Source organism: Eleutherodactylus coqui, chromosome 7 (assembly GCF_035609145.1).
Source record: "Eleutherodactylus coqui strain aEleCoq1 chromosome 7, aEleCoq1.hap1, whole genome shotgun sequence".
Taxonomy (NCBI): domain Eukaryota; kingdom Metazoa; phylum Chordata; class Amphibia; order Anura; family Eleutherodactylidae; genus Eleutherodactylus; species Eleutherodactylus coqui.
The window spans coordinates 173,881,513-173,900,669 of record NC_089843.1 but is presented as its reverse complement, the minus strand read 5'-3'; the positions used below and the strand labels follow the sequence as shown (position 1 = coordinate 173,900,669).

General features: G+C 44.6%; 1 protein-coding gene across 1 annotated transcript in view; it reads left to right on the top strand.

Moving 5' to 3' along the window:
* LOC136573557 (melanopsin-B-like) overlaps positions 1-6,291 on the top strand; it is a 95,535-nt gene extending 89,244 nt beyond the window's left edge. Inside the window, exon 10 of the mRNA XM_066574827.1 lies at positions 5,030-6,291. Coding sequence (XP_066430924.1) covers positions 5,030-5,440 — 411 coding nt within the window. The 3' untranslated portion in view covers positions 5,441-6,291. The remainder of the gene's footprint in view (positions 1-5,029) is intronic.
* Positions 6,292-19,157: the final 12,866 nt, after the last annotated feature.

The window sequence follows — 19,157 nt, the reverse complement described above, 5'->3', positions numbered from 1 at the left end:
GTAAAAAAAATTAATTTAAGATTTGACCCAAGTTGACATAATAGCTTTACACAGTTGCTGAACATTTGTTTGCTGCACCCACACCACCACATCCCAAGGTGACATTGGACTGAGATCTGGAGACTGGAGTACAAATAGACCAATGTGTAATGCAATTTCAAACTTATAATCGATCCAAGAATAACAGAAATCAAACTCAGTGGGTGCCAAGTTCTGTTCTTGATTTATTGCAAATTTGAACGATTATGATGTACATACCTCACTTATTTAACAGCGTCAAGGGCCCAATAAAAGTTTAGTATACAAACAACTGGAGTACAAAGAAGTAATTGAAATACGTTCTCTGCTGGTTTACAAGCTTTCACACCCAGCAGTAATATATCCTCAGTAGAATATCTATCCCTATTAACAGACCACGTGTTACATAGATATTTGATTGTGATGCAGCTTCTCTTGGCTTGTGCTCAACTGCAAAATGGCCGCTGGTTACATTGTTCTAATGTTATATATAGTTAGGTCATGTGATGCAAGCATCTAATGAAACCACTGCCCATATGCAAGATGGAGAACACATTTGGTGATAGCGGCAAGGTGCACTACCTGCTGCTTAGCTGCATGTTGACATCTGCAGTAGGTATTATGTGAATTTCGATTTTCCCACAATTTTTGCCAGAAATTAGTTGGACTAACCCGATTTGATTTTGCCCGGCCACTAGTCATAAATGGATGTATATGGCCAACAAAACAGATGCAGTAATTAAAATGATGCTCAACTACTATAAACCACTTTCTGACATCTGCTGTACATATATAGTGTAAAATACAGTTGATCAGAGACACCATAGAGCCCGGCCATTTAACCATTTCGATACTGCTGTCAGTGCCGACAGTAATATTTTATTGGCTGGACATAGAGGGGCTCCCTCTCTCCCCTAATGAGGTCACATAATACTGTTAAGTTGCCATGGCAGCCTGTGGCCTTGTGAAGGCTCCTAGGCCTGTCATGGATTTATTCATACTAAGCCCTGCATGGAACAGGATTTAATAGAAAGTTATTCTAAATAGAAAACAATGCAATACTGAAGTATTGCAGTATATCAAACAGGCAATTGGATGGATTGCAAGTTCAAGTCCCTTAGTGGGACAATTTTTTTTATTATATATTGTCAAATTCTCACCACCACCACCACCAAAAAAAACTGGCAATTTAAAGATCGGCACAATGTAACAAGTGGTTTCTCCAAAAGCAACACAAAATGCCACCTTTAATGACTACTGCAGTACCAGAATTATTCAACCCCTGAACAGAATTCCTCATAAGAGTACATATTTGCAAATCAGGTGTTTTCTCAAGTACACCTGATGCAACTAATCAAAGGCTTCATTAGTTGGATTAGGTGTGTTTGAGATAAAATACCGGGACCGGCTAGGGCTTTGTTGACCAACCTGATTGAAATATGACCAAGTCCAACAAGCTGAGATCATTGTCTTGTACAAAAAAGGAAAAAAAAATAGCAAAATTCAAACTTAAAGGAACACTGGCTATAATACCTGGACATGGCAGAAAGAGGAGGCTATCACATTGGGTGTTTTGCTTCCTTCCGGCACTGGAAAGCTGTGGCATATGGAGGTCAAAATGGATTTTAAAAAGTAACAGGAAATCCTAGGAGAAAGACAAATCATGGCTTTTGTGAGGAAGCTGAAGCTTGGGAGTCATTCGATCTTCCAAAATGATAACAATCCCAAGCACATCTCAAAGTCCACCAAGACATGGTTTCTGAAGACATCCTGGAAGATTCTGGTGTGCCTGTCACAACTGCCTGACTTGAATCCATAGAAAATATTTGGTGGGATTTGAAGACGACTGTTACAGCACCCAAACCATGAATGTTAGTGAGGTCGGTGCCCACGAGAAATTGACTCAGAATAGGAAGGAACGCTATCATAAGCTAGTGTCTGGCTATGCATTATTCTAATAAAGTATGGTTTATTAACCTACAGCTATATTGTATTATTTCAACATTTTTCCCTTAGCCGTGGAGTGCGGAGCTTATATTTTTTTCTTTTCAAACTTCCATATGAAATCACAGGAGTGATAATAGTTTGAATTACTCTCAGACTCTTAAGATTAGGATAAACAAATTCCTCCAATAACTAACTATTACCCAAAGCATCTAATTATCTTGAGCTCTGGGTGTAACTAGTGTATTGTTCTGAGAACACCTTCACCCTTGTTTGATATTGTTCTTCACCAGAGAAAGCTTTGTTATCTTGTAGTAAAATGAATTCATGATTCATTCCTAATGCCCTTAATCAGGGGAATACGTAAAGGCCCCCCCCCCCCCCCCCCAAAGAAGTTCCCTCAAGGTAATATAGAGCACTTAGAGCCAAGTCATTTCACATAACCTTTCAGACACGCTGGCTTAAAGGCTCAGTCGCAATTACCACCCCTGTGACCTCTAGAGCTACGCCACTGCTCTCAATGAAAAATAAGTCCTTAACTCTATATATTGCTATACAGGCCCAATCTTCTCCATATCCGACAAATGACTCTTCACTTCATTATATTTTGTGCTTAACTTTCTGACAAATTTCTGTATTTTTTGTTGCACTGAAGAACAAAGTATTTGATTGTTGTGAAAGATAGACCAAACAATTGCTGAGATGACACGTGCTCAGGTAAGCAGGTAAAACTCCATCTTTGTGCAAGATTTCCTCGATACTAGATGTCAAAGCACCATCTGGCATATAGATTCTGTACATTCTAAGCACCCCATTAAGTCTAGATTTACATACATGTATTTACAGAGTTTTTCCAGGCGCATTTGCAAAGGAAAAGCACATATTGAACTAATTACACCAATTGCCCACTTCAATGAATGGGAGTATGGTTGCGTGAGTAAAAGCGTACAATAAAAAAACACATTCATGCGATGCAAATGCGCTTAAGTCCATGTGACCCCAGCCCAAGATGTGCTATCAGATCAACTGAGCATGCATGTTTATTTCAATAGAGAAAAAGCTACTGCCAGACACCTCTGGCATTGTTTATCTCCCATCACAACACAGGAACAAGATGTTCAATCCCCGTTTCTCCAGATTGCAGATATTGAGATCTAGTTTGACTACAAATATACCACACACACACGCACACACACACACTATATTGTCAGGGGCATAATTATAAAGTCACCAAGATGTGTCAACATTAATGTAATGCATAGGTTTCACAGTAGCAGGAAGAACACCCAGATGTATAATTATTTCGTCACAGGTATCTGCTGTTGGGGAGAGTCAGGACAACTCAAGCACATTTGATAGTTGGCTGATTCCACTGAAATAGCATCTTTGGATGATTTAGGTCTAATGTGAATGAGCACTTTAAAGCTGACTATGGCCATTGATTTTGGTTGGTAGATCCCACGAATGTCATCATGATCTGCAGACAGTCTGAAGTAGAAAAGTAGACCTATGCATTACATTAATTCGTCACAGTAAGGGTTCTCAGGTAGTCTCTAAAACGTAACCTTTATTCAAAGTCTCGAATAAAAAGGATTTGTTTACTCTAAATCCTAGCTTACAGACACACAAACAAAAAAGAATAATATAAAATATAACCCCTATCAACTAATGGGGAAAGAATAACCAATGAGCCACCTTTGATAAAGTGTCTGGTAACAATAATACTGGGAGATCAAGAATTCCAAATTCTTCCCAGGATACTCGTCTCAAAATAACTTGAGATTGAAAATAATCAAGTTTGGCTCAATGGAACTAGACGTAATGTTCCCACCTTCGTGAACAGATACTACAGCAATTCAATAAGATGAATGCTGTCAATTTCATCAACATGCCATGGCTGTGTTGAGAACCAGTGTGCCATTCAAACAGGGGGGGAAGACTATACTAACAAGGAGCAATACTTTTCAGTAGTTGGCATTGGTGCTAAACCTCTAACTATACTATGTAATAACTTGTAATAACTATATCAGTGGCTTACTACAACATTTGGGAAAATGACAAAGTTACCAATCCCTGTAATGTTGCTGAACAAACAAATATAACACCTATAAAACTAAATACCTCCTTATTACAGCTATTACATATTGTGGTCTTTAGATGTTTAAGGCCGCCTGCAGACGAGCGGGTCGGATCTGGCGGCGAGGATTCTCGCCGCGGGACCCGACCCCAGCGCCTGCAGGGAGGAGCGCGTACTTACCTGCGCCCGGCAGCCCCGGCTCTTTCATGTGCCGGCTGCCGGGCAGCTGGCGCATGCACAGACCGGAGCCGGCGGCCAGGTGAGTGATTGGTGAGGGTTGTGACCAATCTGAGGCAGCCCATTCAGCATGTGGGGATTTTAAGTCCCCGGCTGCTGAATACTACACAGAGCAGTTCAGAACTGCCGGCCGGCCGCGGCTGAACTCCGGCTGCAGGGACAAGGTGAGTATATGTATATATATATATATATATTTTTATTTTTTTTTTACACATTTTAGAATGATTTTCAGGGAAGGGCTTATATTTTTAAGCCCTTCCCGAAAATTCATCCCGCGCTCGCCGGCAGCCCATTGCTTTCAATGGAGCCGGCTGTATTGCCGACTCCATTGAATTCAATGGGCTAACATCGTTCTTCTCTGCCACAGCTGTTACAGCTTTGGCAGAGGAGAATGATCTTTGTAGTATATGTTCTCAATGGGGTCGGCGCTGCTGCCACCGCCCCATTGAGCGCATATATAGAACACAAGGAATCGCAGATAGGTGCGATCTGCGATTCCTCGTGTCCTATAATTTATCGGACATCTGCATAAAAAGCAGCCATGTGACCGATCCCATTGCGAAGCAATGGTTCTATATATGCGCAGATCGCATGCGCATGGGCAAATCGCGCGAAACAACGCCCGTCTGACCGAGGCCTAAGACTGCACTTTATAATATTATTGTGCTTTCAATTTCATGAATTCTCAAATATTTTGAAAAATCCTGATATGTCTGGTATCAAACTAATTATACATATATTTCTGCCATCTAGATTATGCCAATCATGCATACGCTAGACCATCCACTTAAGTGGTCTGAGAAAACGAACACACAAGAGATTCTTCTATCAAATTCACTTAACACAGTTACCTATCCACTTGGCTTAGAATCCATTGTTAAAGATAATATTGTAAGTAATCCAAGATTGTGGAATAATGACACAAGCAGAAGTCTAGACTGGATCATTCATGCCACAATCCCACGGATCGTCATCATCCCTACCTCAGAAAGTAGCATCTCGGAACTGCAGGAGGATGCGGACAACAACTGTGATGAAAGAAGTGTAAAAGAGTTGGACGATGATGATTTCTTCAACTTTAAGTTTGACACAAGTTTATTGGACTTTGAAGGACTGTCGCCAACTGCTGACCTTTTTGAAGTGGTTGAGAAGTTTTTGTCATGAAAGTACAAAATCTAGATTACAAATTCCCGTCTGTTATATATAGTTTATATGCAATAGGTTAAACTCACCATGCTAAAATGATCTTGCTAGTACTGCACAAAATATAGAGTCTTAGTATTCAGGTCAGGAGTAGAAGGTTAAGGCATTGGCTGTGTAAGCATTAGCAATATCTCATCCGTATGATGTTGCTGGAGACACGAGGAAATTGTTGCTTTGATACGACTACAATATCTCTGTTGACATATAGCCTTATCCTAGAGGCAACAAAATACAGCTGTTACCAAAATCTTAGAAATTCTGAAAAACCAAGCAACTCTAGTTGTGGCATGTCGGAACTAAAATTCCTTGTGTCGGTGTATTATGTTGCAACCTGTCTAAGAAAATGGATTTTATGAATTCGCACTTGGAAAAACATTGCTTGACCGATTTGAAACAATGTTTTAATGCATCGGTAAGTTTAACTAAATTAGCCCCCCGTGCTTATCGGGCACCCAAAATGTCGCATATAGATTTAACTACCCAGCAAATAATTGACAAATCTTTTTTGACCATGTGATTTATATGATTTTCACCATATTTTTCCTTAGCTCCTGAGATCTGATCATTGTAGTTTATTTCATTTCATTTGCACTGAACTGATAATTCCATGTATAAAAAAAAGAAAATTACAAAAGGCGGTCATATTTACTCATACATACAAGGCAGGCACAAACATTTCCAGGCAGCATGCAGAAAAAGGTAAAGTGCTATATGCGAGATATAGCATGGGTGCAAAGTACTGATTTGCAGCTAGTCACATACCTACCAAATATTATATGAGGAGTAAAACCAGCAGAACAAACACGTTTCTACTAGAGATGAGCGAGCATACTCACTAAGGGAAACTACTCGAGCGAGTAGTGCCTTATGTGAGTACCTGCCCGCTCGGCTGCCGGTGCGGGTGATCGGTGAGTTGCGGGAGTGAGCAGGGGGGAGGGGGGAGAGAGTGAGATCTCCCCTCCGTTCCTCCCCGCTCTCCTCCGCCGCTCCCCGCCGGCAGACGAATCTTTAGAGACGAGCGGGCAGGCACTCGCATAAGGCACTACTCGATCGAGTAGTTTGCCTTAGCGAGTATGCTCGCTCATCTCTAGTTTCTACACTTCAGACACCAGGAGCCACACCTGCAGCCTGGTCCTCTCCCTACAGTTCACCTATTGGCTGTGCTCGCATAGCAACCTAAATACTCACCGCAGTCATCCAGCATGTGATGCCCCAGCAATTACTGAAGAGTTTTTTTCCTCGAAACGCATTTGCTCTGCTGGTTTTACTCATATAATAAAAACTTTATATCTTACCATCATCACCATTTTTTAGAGTCGCGCCTTGAGCCATTTTTCTCTTGCTCATATTGTGTACTTCTTGACCTGTCTTGTACAGGTACACGTCTGGCCGGTAGCACCTTGCTAGTACAATTATACCACTATTCAAAAACGAACTTTATACATCCACCCATGGAATAGCTCCACCACTTTCCTTTTACCCTATAGCCTATTGGTGACATCCATAGTACTAGGCTGTCCCGCACCCTATACATCCTATACATTATAGGCTGTCCCTCACTGACACCCAGGACTTCCCCAATATCTCAAAGCCAGACTGCTTCTGCAAAAGAAACAAATATGAGGTTATATTTGTTATATTTTGGCCAAAAATATGCAAACTCACAACCCACGTCAAGGACTCATATCTTGTGAGTGACTCCATTATAATCAATGGGCTCCATTGTAATCAATGGACTCCATTATAATCAATGGATTCTTGTGACTCCATTATGATCAATGGGCTCTATTCAGCACTGTTCAGTTACATCACAAGACAGATCCCATTTGGCCCTTTTCTGCTCCCCTACTGGAGCAGGAAACCGGAACCCCTGAGGGCAGATGGAAAACCGCCCTAAGTGTACCACACTATGCAACGACTTCCCGGCTTCCCCAGCATCTCAGGGCCAGACTGTGGATATATTTTTCCTACACAAAGATAAAGATGAAGAGTTTGAGTCTGCCTGTGATAGTTTTATGGCGCCCCTTAGAGAGCAATATACGCAAGAGGACTTGGTGGACATCTGTTTTAATAAATATTTGTATTCTCCAGAATATAACAATTCTGAAGCACCTTTTTATATACCTCTGTATTGTGTTCGCCTGTTACCCCTACTACAAATTTATGAATAAATTGACATCTGCATGTTATCTGTTCAAGGGGCAGTGTTCAATCAGTGCTAACTGTGCCAAGCAGTGCAGGGACACACCCCTTTGAGAAGAAAAATGGTGACACCTACTTGTCAATTTATTCATAAATTTCTAGGAGAAATAACAGAACGACAAAGAAAAACAAACAGAATCACTCGTGGGGAATGTGAGCATCTACTAAAACAGACAGGTCAGTATTACTAGCAGATCCTCCTTAGGCCACTTTCACACGGCTGAGATAAATCGCACAAGAGTTGTGCGTTACGAGACACACGAATATGAACCCCATTCTTTTGAATGACCTATATTTTCGCGTTCCTCGGAATGCATCGCCAATGAGACAGGAAAAAATATCACATGGCGTGCAATTTGCACGCAAATGCGATGAGAGGTCTCCCACTGAAAACAATGGGAAACTCTTGCTGATCCTACAATGTGGCTGAAGTGATGGGAGGCATGTGGGACAGAAAAATCTCTCACATTGGTTAGTAAATCGCACATAGACGATATTGGGCCAGGTTTCACGGCCCGATATCGTGCTCGCCCATGTGTAGGATGCCTTAGATGAATACATTGATGCCTTGTACAAAGCATCAGACTGTCATGAACAGCAGCAAGCATGATCATTTATTAGAGGGGACCTCTGCTCGCCTCTTTAGCAGCTGAGTGCTTTCAATGTTCCAAATTCTTTCCAATCACCTTCCATCCAAATGATTCTACCTACATGAACAAATATACCTCTATTGCAATAGCCAGCAGTGAAAGCCGAGGTCATATGGAATAGCCAGTAAAAGCACATCTATCCAAAGCTCTACATGATCCTGGATATGCACTGCTCTATATACTGCATCTATCACTGTATATGTTAACTATGGAGTGAATGAATGTGTGTAAACATAGAAGCTGAATATACCAAAATCTCAATAAATCAAAGCGATTTTTCTCAAGAATTGTCCTTTTGCCTGGTTGACAGTACATAAGCAGATTTATAAAAACTCATCTTTAAAGGAATTGTCCCACTTCTAGTTTTCAGACAGCTCTGTACATTGCACAGTGGGCAAGTGGCAGGCTGAATCCTATTGAAGTGAACTCGACTCTGCCTGCAATACCAACCCTGGCCACTGTGCTATATACTAGGCGGTTTACAAACAGCTAGAAGAGGGACCATCCCTTTAATTCTCTTTTCTACAAAGTCAGCTTCCTGAAACCCACAAAAATCTGTAAAACAAAATATGTAAATGTTAGAGTTGAACTATTTTTTATAATAGTGTAATGAGTTTATATTAAAAGTGGTAAGCCATTTTTAAATCTTTCCCCCTAAAGTATGTCTATTATGTCATTGGATTATAAGCAGAATGTATATAGAAAATCTGTGTGTTGTATGTCTATATACATACACACACACAACCCCAATTCCAAAAATGTTGGGACATAAAAATGTAATCAAAAAGTAAAAAACAAACAAAAAAGCAATGATTTGGAAATCTCAGAACAATATTTTATTCACAATAGAAGACTGAATAGATATCAGAAGGTGAAAGGGAGACACTTTTCCATTTCATTAAAAAACATAAAAAAATTAAGAAGTTGATGGCAGCAACACATCTCATAAAAGTTTACAGCAGTATTAACATCCAGGAAGTGAGGAGACTGATTGAGTTTTGGGAGAGGAATGTTGTCCCATTCTTGTCTGATGTAGGATTCTAGCTGCTCAACAGTCCTGGGTCTTTGGGATTTTACATTTTATAATGCACTAAATATGTTCTATTGGTGAAAGGTCTGGACTGCAGGCGGCTGGTTCAGCCGCCGGACTCTTCTTTTGTGAAGCTAGTTATTGTGATGGATGCAGTATGTGGTTTAGTATTGTCTTGCTGAAATGTTCAAGGCCTTCCCAGAAAGAGACATTATCTAAATTTTGTTCTAAACCTCTATATACTGCTCAGCATTGATAGTGCCTTTCAAAATGTGTAAGCTGCCCGTGCCATAGGCACTAATGCAGCCTCATCCCAACAGAGGTGCAGGCTTTTGGACTGTGCACTGACAAGCTGGATGATCCATCCCCTCTTGAGTCCACAGGGCACAGTGTCCATGGTTTCGGAAAAGAATTTAAAATTTTGATTCATCTGTCCACAGAACAGTTTTGTATTTTGCCTCAGTCCATTTTAAATGAGCTTTGGCCCAGAGAAGACGCCGGCGTTTCAGGATTGTGTTGATGACATTTGGCTTCTTCTTTACATGATACAGCTTTAATTTGCATCAGTGAATTGCACAGCAAACTGTGTTCAGAAACAATGATTTCTGCAAGTATTCCTGAGCCCATACAGTGATTTGTATTACAGAATCATGCCTGTTTTTAATGCAGTGCTGCCTGAGGGCCCGTAAACCTCGAGCATCCAATATTGACCGTCAGCCTTGTTCCTTGTGCACATGAACTTCTCCAGATTCCCTGAAGTTTTTGACAATACTGTGTACTGTAGATGATGGGATATTCAAAGTCTTTGCAATTTTTTAATTGAAAAATATTTTTCTGAAATTGCTCCACAATTTTTTTTTTAAAGTATTCCACGCATTGGTGAATATCTGACCATCTTTGCCTCTAAGAGACTCAGCTGGAGGGTCAGTTCTCTACTAAGTCACATGGCTGTGTATAAAAAGCATGTTAGAGAGGCAGTACATGCGAATGCAAAATCGACTACTATAATACCATAAATGGAAGACTGGGAGAAGGAGGGGGATGCAACTGCAGTTTTTCCCTTTGTAGTTTAATGTCACAGCATGGAGAGAAGAAGGAAGGTTGAGCAGCGGGAAGGGGGGGTGGGGGGTGGCAAGCCCACTTACCAGCAAAAAATTTCTGCAGCTGCCCCATATATCTGCATAGGATTTCTAAAATAGCCTGCACAATCTGCAGAAAAAGACCCATTTATGTCTATGGGACAGTTTTTGAGTGACAGAAATTGCTGTAATGGTTCTACCCTATGTGAACAAACTAATGTTATTTTTTGCCAGGAGGTAGATGAAATAAAGCTGTTTTTTTTCAGTTATGCCTCAAAATATAATTTGATACACCTTTCAATTCAGGGAATTCACAAGGATTATAATAAATACACTAACATTTTCTTTCTAAACAAGTGTTGTCATTGCTTAGATTGGAATCCAGGTTCCCAGTGCTATGAAATAGTGCCAACTGCCACCAGGCTGCCTGAGTTACAGAATCCCCATGTATGCAGTATAATAACCAGGCAGTACAATATTGTTACCTTCTACTGTCCTCTGTTATCAATAAGAAAGGAAGCTTGATGCAACAACAGTACAGGAACGTAGTTCATAAGCAATACATGTAAAGAAACTGCATCAAGCAGAAAGAACGCGACTAATGGCCCGCTTCACACCAGCGTATTTGTGTGTGCAATGCACAGAATAGAACTAGAGATGAGCGAACGTACTCGTCCGAGCTTGATACTCGTTCGAGTATTAGCGTGTTCGAGACGCTAGTTACTCGAGACGAGTACCACGCGATGTTCGAGTTACTTTCACTTTCATCTCTGAGACGTTAGCGCGCTTTTCTGGCCAATAGAAGAACAGGGAAGGCATTACAACTTCCCCCTGCGACGTTCAAGCCCTATACCACCCCCTTGCAGTGAGTGGCTGGCGAGATCAGGTGTCACCTGAGTATATAAATCGGTCCCTCCCGCGGCTCGCCACAGATGCATTCTGACAGAGATCAGGGACAGTGCTGCTGGTGCCGGAGCTGCTATAGGGAGAGCGTTAGGAGTTATTTTAGGCTTCAAGAACCCCAACGGTCCTTCTTAGGGCCACATCTAACCGTGTGCAGTAGTGTGGAGGCTGCTTTTTGCAGTGTTGCACTTTTTTTTTTTTTTTTTGTATATCGGCCGTGCAGAGCATTGCGTCCTGCAGTAATTTACATTGTCCAGGGCCAGTAGTGGTGAGGCAGGGACAGAAGATATATTTAGTGTATATAGGCAGTGGGCCTTTCCAAAAACATTTGGGGAAAAAAATCTATTTGGGCTGCCTGTGACCGTCCTCTGTGTACTGGGTCTCTGCTGGGGGTAGTTGTCCAAATTCATACGCAGCCAGCTAAGTGTTACAGCAGGCTTGCGCAAAATTCTTTCCTGCCTCTGTGTTGCCTCTTACATCACCGCTGTATTCCTGTCCACAAGTGTACTGGGTCTCTGCTGGGGGTAGTTGTCCTAATTCATACGCAGCCAGCTAAGTGTTACAGCAGGCTTGCGCAAAATTCTTTCCTGCCTCTGTGTTGCCTCTTACATCACCGCTGTATTCCTGTCCACAAGTGTACTGGGTCTCTGCTGGGGGTAGTTGTCCTAATTCATACGCAGCCAGCTAAGTGTTACAGCAGGCTTGTGCAAAATTCTTTCCTGCCTCTGTGTTGCCTCTTACATCACCGCTGTATTCCTGTCCACAAGTGTACTGGGTCTCTGCTGGGGGTAGTTGTCCTAATTCATACGCAGCCAGCTAAGTGTTACAGAAGGCTTGCGCAAAATTCTTTCCTGTCTCTGCTGTGCGTTCCGTAAGCGAAGTCAGCCTCCAACCACAGGCCAATAAGCGGCACATTTAATTACAGCGTTCTGTTTCTGCACTACTGGTAATACAGCATGCTGAGGGGTAGGGGTAGGCCTAGAGGACGTGGACGCGGGCGAGGACGTGGAGGCCCAAGTCAGGGTGTGGGCACAGGCTGAGCCAGTGCGGTGGCCAGGGGTAGAGGCAGGGCCAGACCGAATAATCCACCAACTGTTTCCCAAAGCGCCCCCTCGCGCCATGCCACCCTGCAGAGGCCAAGGTGCTCTAAGGTGTGGCAGTTTTTCATAGAGACGCCTGACGAACAGTGGTGTGCAACCTTTGTCGCGCCAAGATCAGCTGGGGAGCCACCACCACCAGCATGCGCAGGTATATGATGGCCAAGCACCCCACAAGGAGGGACGAAGGCCGTTCACCGCCTCTGGTTGCACCACTGCCTCTCCCCCTGTGCCCCAACCTGCCACTGAGATCCAACCCCCCTCTGAGGACACAGGCACGAGTGCCTACCGGCCTGCACCCACACCCTCACCTCCGCTGTCCTCGGCCCCATCCAGCAATGTCTCTCAGCGCAGCGTGCAGACGTCGCTAGCGCAGCTGTTTGAGCGCAAGCGCAAGTACACCGCCATGCACCCGCACGCTCAAGCGATAAACGTGCACATAGCCAAATTGATCAGCCTGGAGATGCTGCCGTATAGGCTTGTGGAAACGGAGGCTTTCAAAAGCATGATGGCGGTGGCGGCCCCGCGCTACTCGGTTCCCAGTCACCACTACTTTTCCCGATGTGCCGTCCCAGCCCTGCACGACCACGTCTCCCGCAACATTGTACGCGCCCTCACCAACGCGGTTACTGCCAAGGTCCACTTAACAATGGACACGTGGACAAGCACAGGCGGGCAGGGCCACTATATCTCCCTGACGGCACATTGGGTGAATTTAGTGGAGGCTGGGACAGAGTCAGAGCCTGGGACCGCTCACGTCCTACCCACCCCCAGAATTGCGGGCCCCAGCTCGGTGCTGGTATCTGCGGCGGTGTATGCTTCCTCCACTAAACCACCCTCCTCCTCCTCCTCCTCCTCCAACGCAACCTCTGTCTCGCAATCAAGATGTTTCAGCAGCAGCAGCACGTCGCCAGTAGTCGGTGTCGCGCGTCGTGGCAGCACAGCGGTGGGCAAGCGTCAGCAGGCCGTGCTGAAACTACTCAGCTTAGGAGAGAAGAGGCACATGGCCCACGAACTGCTGCAGGGTCTGACAGAACAGAACCGACCGCTGGCTTTCGACGCTGAGCCTCCAACCGGGCATGGTCGTGTGTGACAACGGCCGTAACCTGGTGGCGGCTCTGCAGCTCGGCAGCCTCACGCACGTGCTATGCCTGGCCCATGTCTTTAATTTGGTGGTTCAGCGCTTTCTGAAAAGCTACCCACACTTGTCATACCTGCTCGGTAAAGTGCGCAGGGTCAGTGCACATTTCCGCAAGTCCAAGACGGACGCTGCCATCCTGCGGACCCTGCAACATCGGTTTAATCTGCCAGTGCACCGACTGCTGTGCGACGTGCCCACACGGTGGAACTCTACGCTCCACATGTTGGCCAGACTCTATGAGCAGCGTAGAGCTATAGTGGAATACCAACTCCAACATGGGCGGCGTAGTCGGAGTCAGCCTCCTCAATTCTTTACAGAAGAGTGGGCCTGGTTGGCAGCCATCTGCCAGGTCCTTGGAAACTTTGAGAAGTCTACCCAGATGGTGAGCGGGGATGCTGCAATCATTAGCATCACCATTCCTCTGCTATGCCTCTTGAGAAGTTCCCTGCAAAGCATAAAGGCAGATGCTTTGCGCTTGGAAACAGAGGCGGGGGAAGACAGTATGTCGCTGGATAGTCAGAGCACCCTCATGTCTATATCTCAGCGCGTTGAGGAGGAGGGGGAAGAGACAGCTTGGCCCACTGCTGAGGGTACCCATGCTGCTTGCCTGTCATCCTTTCAGCGTGTATGGCCGGAGGAGGAGGAGGATCCTGAAAGTGATCTTCCTAGTGAGGACAGCCATGTGTTGCGTACAGGTACCCTGGCACACATGGCTGACTTCATGTTAGGATGCCTTTCTCGAGACCCTCGCGTTACACGCATTCTGGCCACTACGGATTACTGGGTGTACACACTGCTCGACCCACGGTATAAGGAGAACCTTTCCACTCTCATACCCGAAGAGGAAAGGGGTTCGAGAGTGATGCTATACCACAGGACCCTGGCGGACAAACTGATGGTAACATTCCCATCCGACAGCGCTAGTGGCAGAAGGTGCAGTTCCGAGGGCCAGGTAGCAGGGGAGGTGCAGAGATCAGGCAGCATGTACAGCGCAGGCAGGGGAACATTCTCCAAGGCGTTTGCCAGCTTTATGGCCCCCCAGCAAGACTGTGTCACCGCTCCCCAGTCAAGGCTGAGTTGGCGGGAGCACTGTAAAAGGATGGTGAGGGAGTACGTAGCCGATCGCACGACCGTCATCGGTGACGCCTCTGCCCCCTACAACTACTGGGTGTCGAAGCTGGACACGTGGCCTGAACTCGCGCTGTATGCCCTGGAGGTGCTTGCTTGTCCTGCGGCTAGCGTCTTGTCAGAGAGGGTGTTTAGTGCGGCTGGAAGAATCATCACGGATAAGCGTACCTGCCAGTCAACCGACAGTGCCGACAGGCTTACACTCATCAAGATGAACAAAGCCTGGATTTCCCCAGACTTCTCTTCTCCACCAGCGGACAGCAGCGATACCTAAGCAATACGTAGGCTGCACCCGCGGATGGAAGCATCGTTCTCTATCACCATCAAAAACGGGGACCTTTTTGCTTCATCAATCTGTGTATTCTATTCATCCTCCTCCTCCTGCTCCTCCTCCTGAAACCTCACGTAATCACTCCGAACGGGCAATTTTTCTTAGGGCCACAAGGCTCAGTCATATAATTTTTGTAAACAATTTTTATACGTTTCAATGCTCATTAAAGCGTTGAAACTTTCACCTGAACCAATTTTTATTTTAACTGGGCTGCCTCCAGGCCTAGTTACAAATTAAGCCACATTAACCAAAGCGATTAATGGGTTTCACCTGCCCTCTTGGTTGGGCATGGGCAATTTTTCTGAGGTACATTAGTACTGTTGGTACACCAATTTTTTGGGGCCCTCGCCTACAGTGTAATGAAATTAATTTTTTGCCCACCTGCATTAAAGCTGACGTTACATCAGCTGTGATGGGCAATGCAATGGGATATATTTATGTACCGCCGGTGGCTTCCTGGCACCCACTCATGCTGTCGGTCCACAGGGAGTTGTAACTGCATGTGTCCACTTCTAAAGAACCCCAGTCTGACTGGGGCATGCAGTGTGGGCCGAAGCCCACCTGCATTTAATCGGACGTTACCTCAGCTGTGATGGGCACTGCAATGGGATACATTTATGTAGAGCCGGTGGGTTCCAGGGAGCCACCCATGCTGTGGGTGCACACGGAATTCCCATTGCGGAGTTGTACCTGCATGTGACTATTTATAAAAAACCGCGGTCTGACTGGGGCATGCAGACACCTTGACAGAATGAATAGTGTGTGGCACATAGGTTCCCCATTGCTATGCCCACGTGTGCAGCTCCTGATGGCGGTGGCACAGGATTATATTTCTCATTGCTTCTGTACAGCATTGTGGGCTATCACCCCGCCCCTTTTAAAGAGGGTCGCTGCCTAGTCGTGCCAACCCTCTGCAGTGTGTGCCTGCGGTTCCTCCTCATGGCAGACGCACTTATAAATAGACATGAGGGTGGTGTGGCATGAGTGCAGCTGAAGGCTGCGCAGGGACACTTTGGTGTGCGCTGTGGACACTGGGTCGTGCGGGGGGGTTGGGCAGCATGTAACCCAGGAGAAGTGGCAGCGGAGTGTCATGCAGGCAGTTATTGTGCTTTGTTGGAGGTAGTGTGGTGCTTAGCTAAGGTATGCATTGCTAATGAGGGCTTTTCAGAAGTAAAAGTTGTTGGGAGGGGGGGGGCCACTCTTGCCGCTATTGTGGCTTAGTAGTGGGACCTGGGAACTTGAGATGTAGCCCAACATGTAGCCCCTCACCTGCCCTATCCGTTGCTGTGTCGTTCCCATCACTTTCTTGAATTGCCCAGATTTTCACAAATGAAAACCTTAGCGAGCATCGGCGATATACAAAAATGCTCGGGTTGCCCATTGACTTCAATGGGGTTCATTACTCGAAACGAACCCTCGAGCATCGCGATAATTTCGTCCCGAGTAACGAGCACCCGAGCATTTTGGTGCTCGCTCATCTCTAAATAGAACCCATTAATTTCAGTGGGTAACTTCTCATAACTTTTTTGCTCATTTGAAAAAAAATAAAAAAAAATGCAGCATGCATACAGTTACACCCTGGGGATAGCGCGAGATCAGAAGAGATCTTGCACTATCCAGCAGCAGGAGCTGGCTGTCACTGATAGCCAGCCGCCTGCTGCAACAGTGGGGGTGCATCGGGACAGCGACCCCCGCTGTTAACCCCTTGCCTGCTGTGATCTATGTAGACGTCATCAGACCCATAAGGCATTGCAGGACAGAAGTCATAGCGATCATAGGTGCTATGGTGCAAGTCACAAATAGTATAAAAAAAGACCTTTTTTTGTGCTTTTTCTCATTTTTTTCATTTTGCCTCCAAAAAAGCAACATAAGTCACCCAAAAAGCCGTATGTACCCCAAAATTGTACCAATAAAAGCTATAGCTCGTCTCACAAAAAATAAGCCCTCACAGAGCTCCGTCCATGGAAAAATAAAAAAGTTATAGAACTTTGAATGCAGCGATATAGAAAAAAATAATTTCCTAAAAAAGGATTTTTATTGTGGAAAAGTGAAAAAATGTAAAAAAATATATTTAATATATTAATATATATTAAAATTTTGGTATCGTTATAATCATACCGTCCCGCAGAGAAAAAAATGTATTGTGTCATTTATGCTGCATAATTAACACTGTAAAAAAAAATCTAAGGCAGAATTCATGTGTTTTCTCTCCCTGCGATCATAAAGAAAATAATAAAAGTTTTACAATACAATCTATGTACCCAAAAATGGCACCAATAAAAACTACAATTCGCTACGCCAATTTTGACGGAAAAATACAAAAGTTACGGCTTTTGAAAAATCAAGGAAAAAATTGTCAAAAAATTGTTGCTTCCTTAACGCCAAAATAGGCCATGTCCTTAAGGGGTTAAGAACTCAGGCACATGACCATCAAGTCTATCAGCTAAATGGGACATTCTCAAAAAGCACATTACAATACTACAAAAAATGTTAATGTTAACAGTAAAAGTTAAGGAAATCCCAGTTATGGGCCTGTAACATCATTTCTCACACAGGCAAGCGTCATATCTGCCCCAGACACGTGCCCCATATCGCACTTACCAATGTGCATTTTTCACAAGGAGTTGTTTTATTCAAAATGCCTTTGCATCGCTTTTGTGAAATTGTGATCCTCAGGCGTGTTTCATGCGTGTCCGAGAATCATGTTTTTCAATGGTAAACATCACAAGTGCTGCGATGTCTTTAACCCCTTCCTGCTCCAGGGCGTACATTTACGTCCTGGAACGTTGGGGTATGTATGCAGAGAGGTCGCGGGGTGACCTCTCTGCATACTGCACGGGCGTCAGCTGTTTACTGCAGCTGACACCCGCGGGCAATAGCTGCGATCGGCCGATCACGGCTATTAACCCTTTAAATGATGGTGAGATCGGGGGAGCCGTGCAGGTGTCATGGCAGCCGGGGACCTTTTTAAATGTCGTTGAAAAAAAAAGAGTAGTATAGTAAAAAAAAAAAAAAAACATACAAGTTTGGTATCGTAGCAATCGTACTGACCCATAGAATAAAGTTATCATGTCGTTTTTGTTGCAGTTTGTGCGCCATAGAAACAAGACGCACTAAAAGATGGGGGAATGGCATTTTTTTTTCATTTTACTCCACTTATAATTTTTTTTAAAGTTTTTCAATACATTATATGGTACATTAAATAGAACCATTAAAAACTACAACTCGTTCTGCAAAAAACAAGCCCTCATGCAGCAACGTCGATGGATAAATAAAGGAGTTACGATTTTTTTAAACGGGGAAGAAAAAACGAAAATGGGGGGAAAAAAGGGCCCCGTCATTAAGGGGTTAAAGGTCCCATCGAAAACAATAGAGTTCTGAGAAAATGCCAAACTTGCTGGGATTTCCATCCTCGCAGCGATGCTCCAAAGGGGAAAAGGTGGGTGGGGGGAGGGGAGAAAAAATATTGCTCATGTGAATATATCCAAGAATAGGGTTCATATGCATGCTTCTCGCAACGCACAAAACTCCCGTGGGCCCTGCAGAGGGCGCTGTACAGGTATGTTCAGATGGATTTTCTGCGGCATTTACAGGACAAGCCACGTGGATGACATTTTAACAAATCTTATCCGCATGGTCTGACAAAACATTCATGTGGGAGCCACAGGGCAATTGACGCGCTGGACGGGTTTTAACTCCGCAGTGTGTCAGTTTATGCTGCGCATTTTCAGAATGGATTTCATCCCATTCGAAGGGGTAAAGTCTGCCAAAATCTGCACCAAAATCCACCTGTTAAAAATGGATTTTGATGCAGATTGCACCCAAATTGGCAGCAGAAAGTCTCCTACATGTGAAGATGTCCTCATACTGGTGAGGTCTGGGAGAGCTTAATGGCCATACTTGTGAAGCTGCAGCACTTCTGCTCTCCTAGATTCCTTCATGACAAGTTGTCCTCGTTCAGCAGAAACACAGGGAACGTGTCACTGCAAGTATGATGGCTCGGTTAACTGAAGAAAAAAAAGAGTGGAAATTCTGTGGCGGGATTTCCCTGCTGGTCTCTGCTGGCGGTCGGGTCGGGTCCTCGCCGCGCGGATCTGAACTGCCCGTCTGCAGGCGG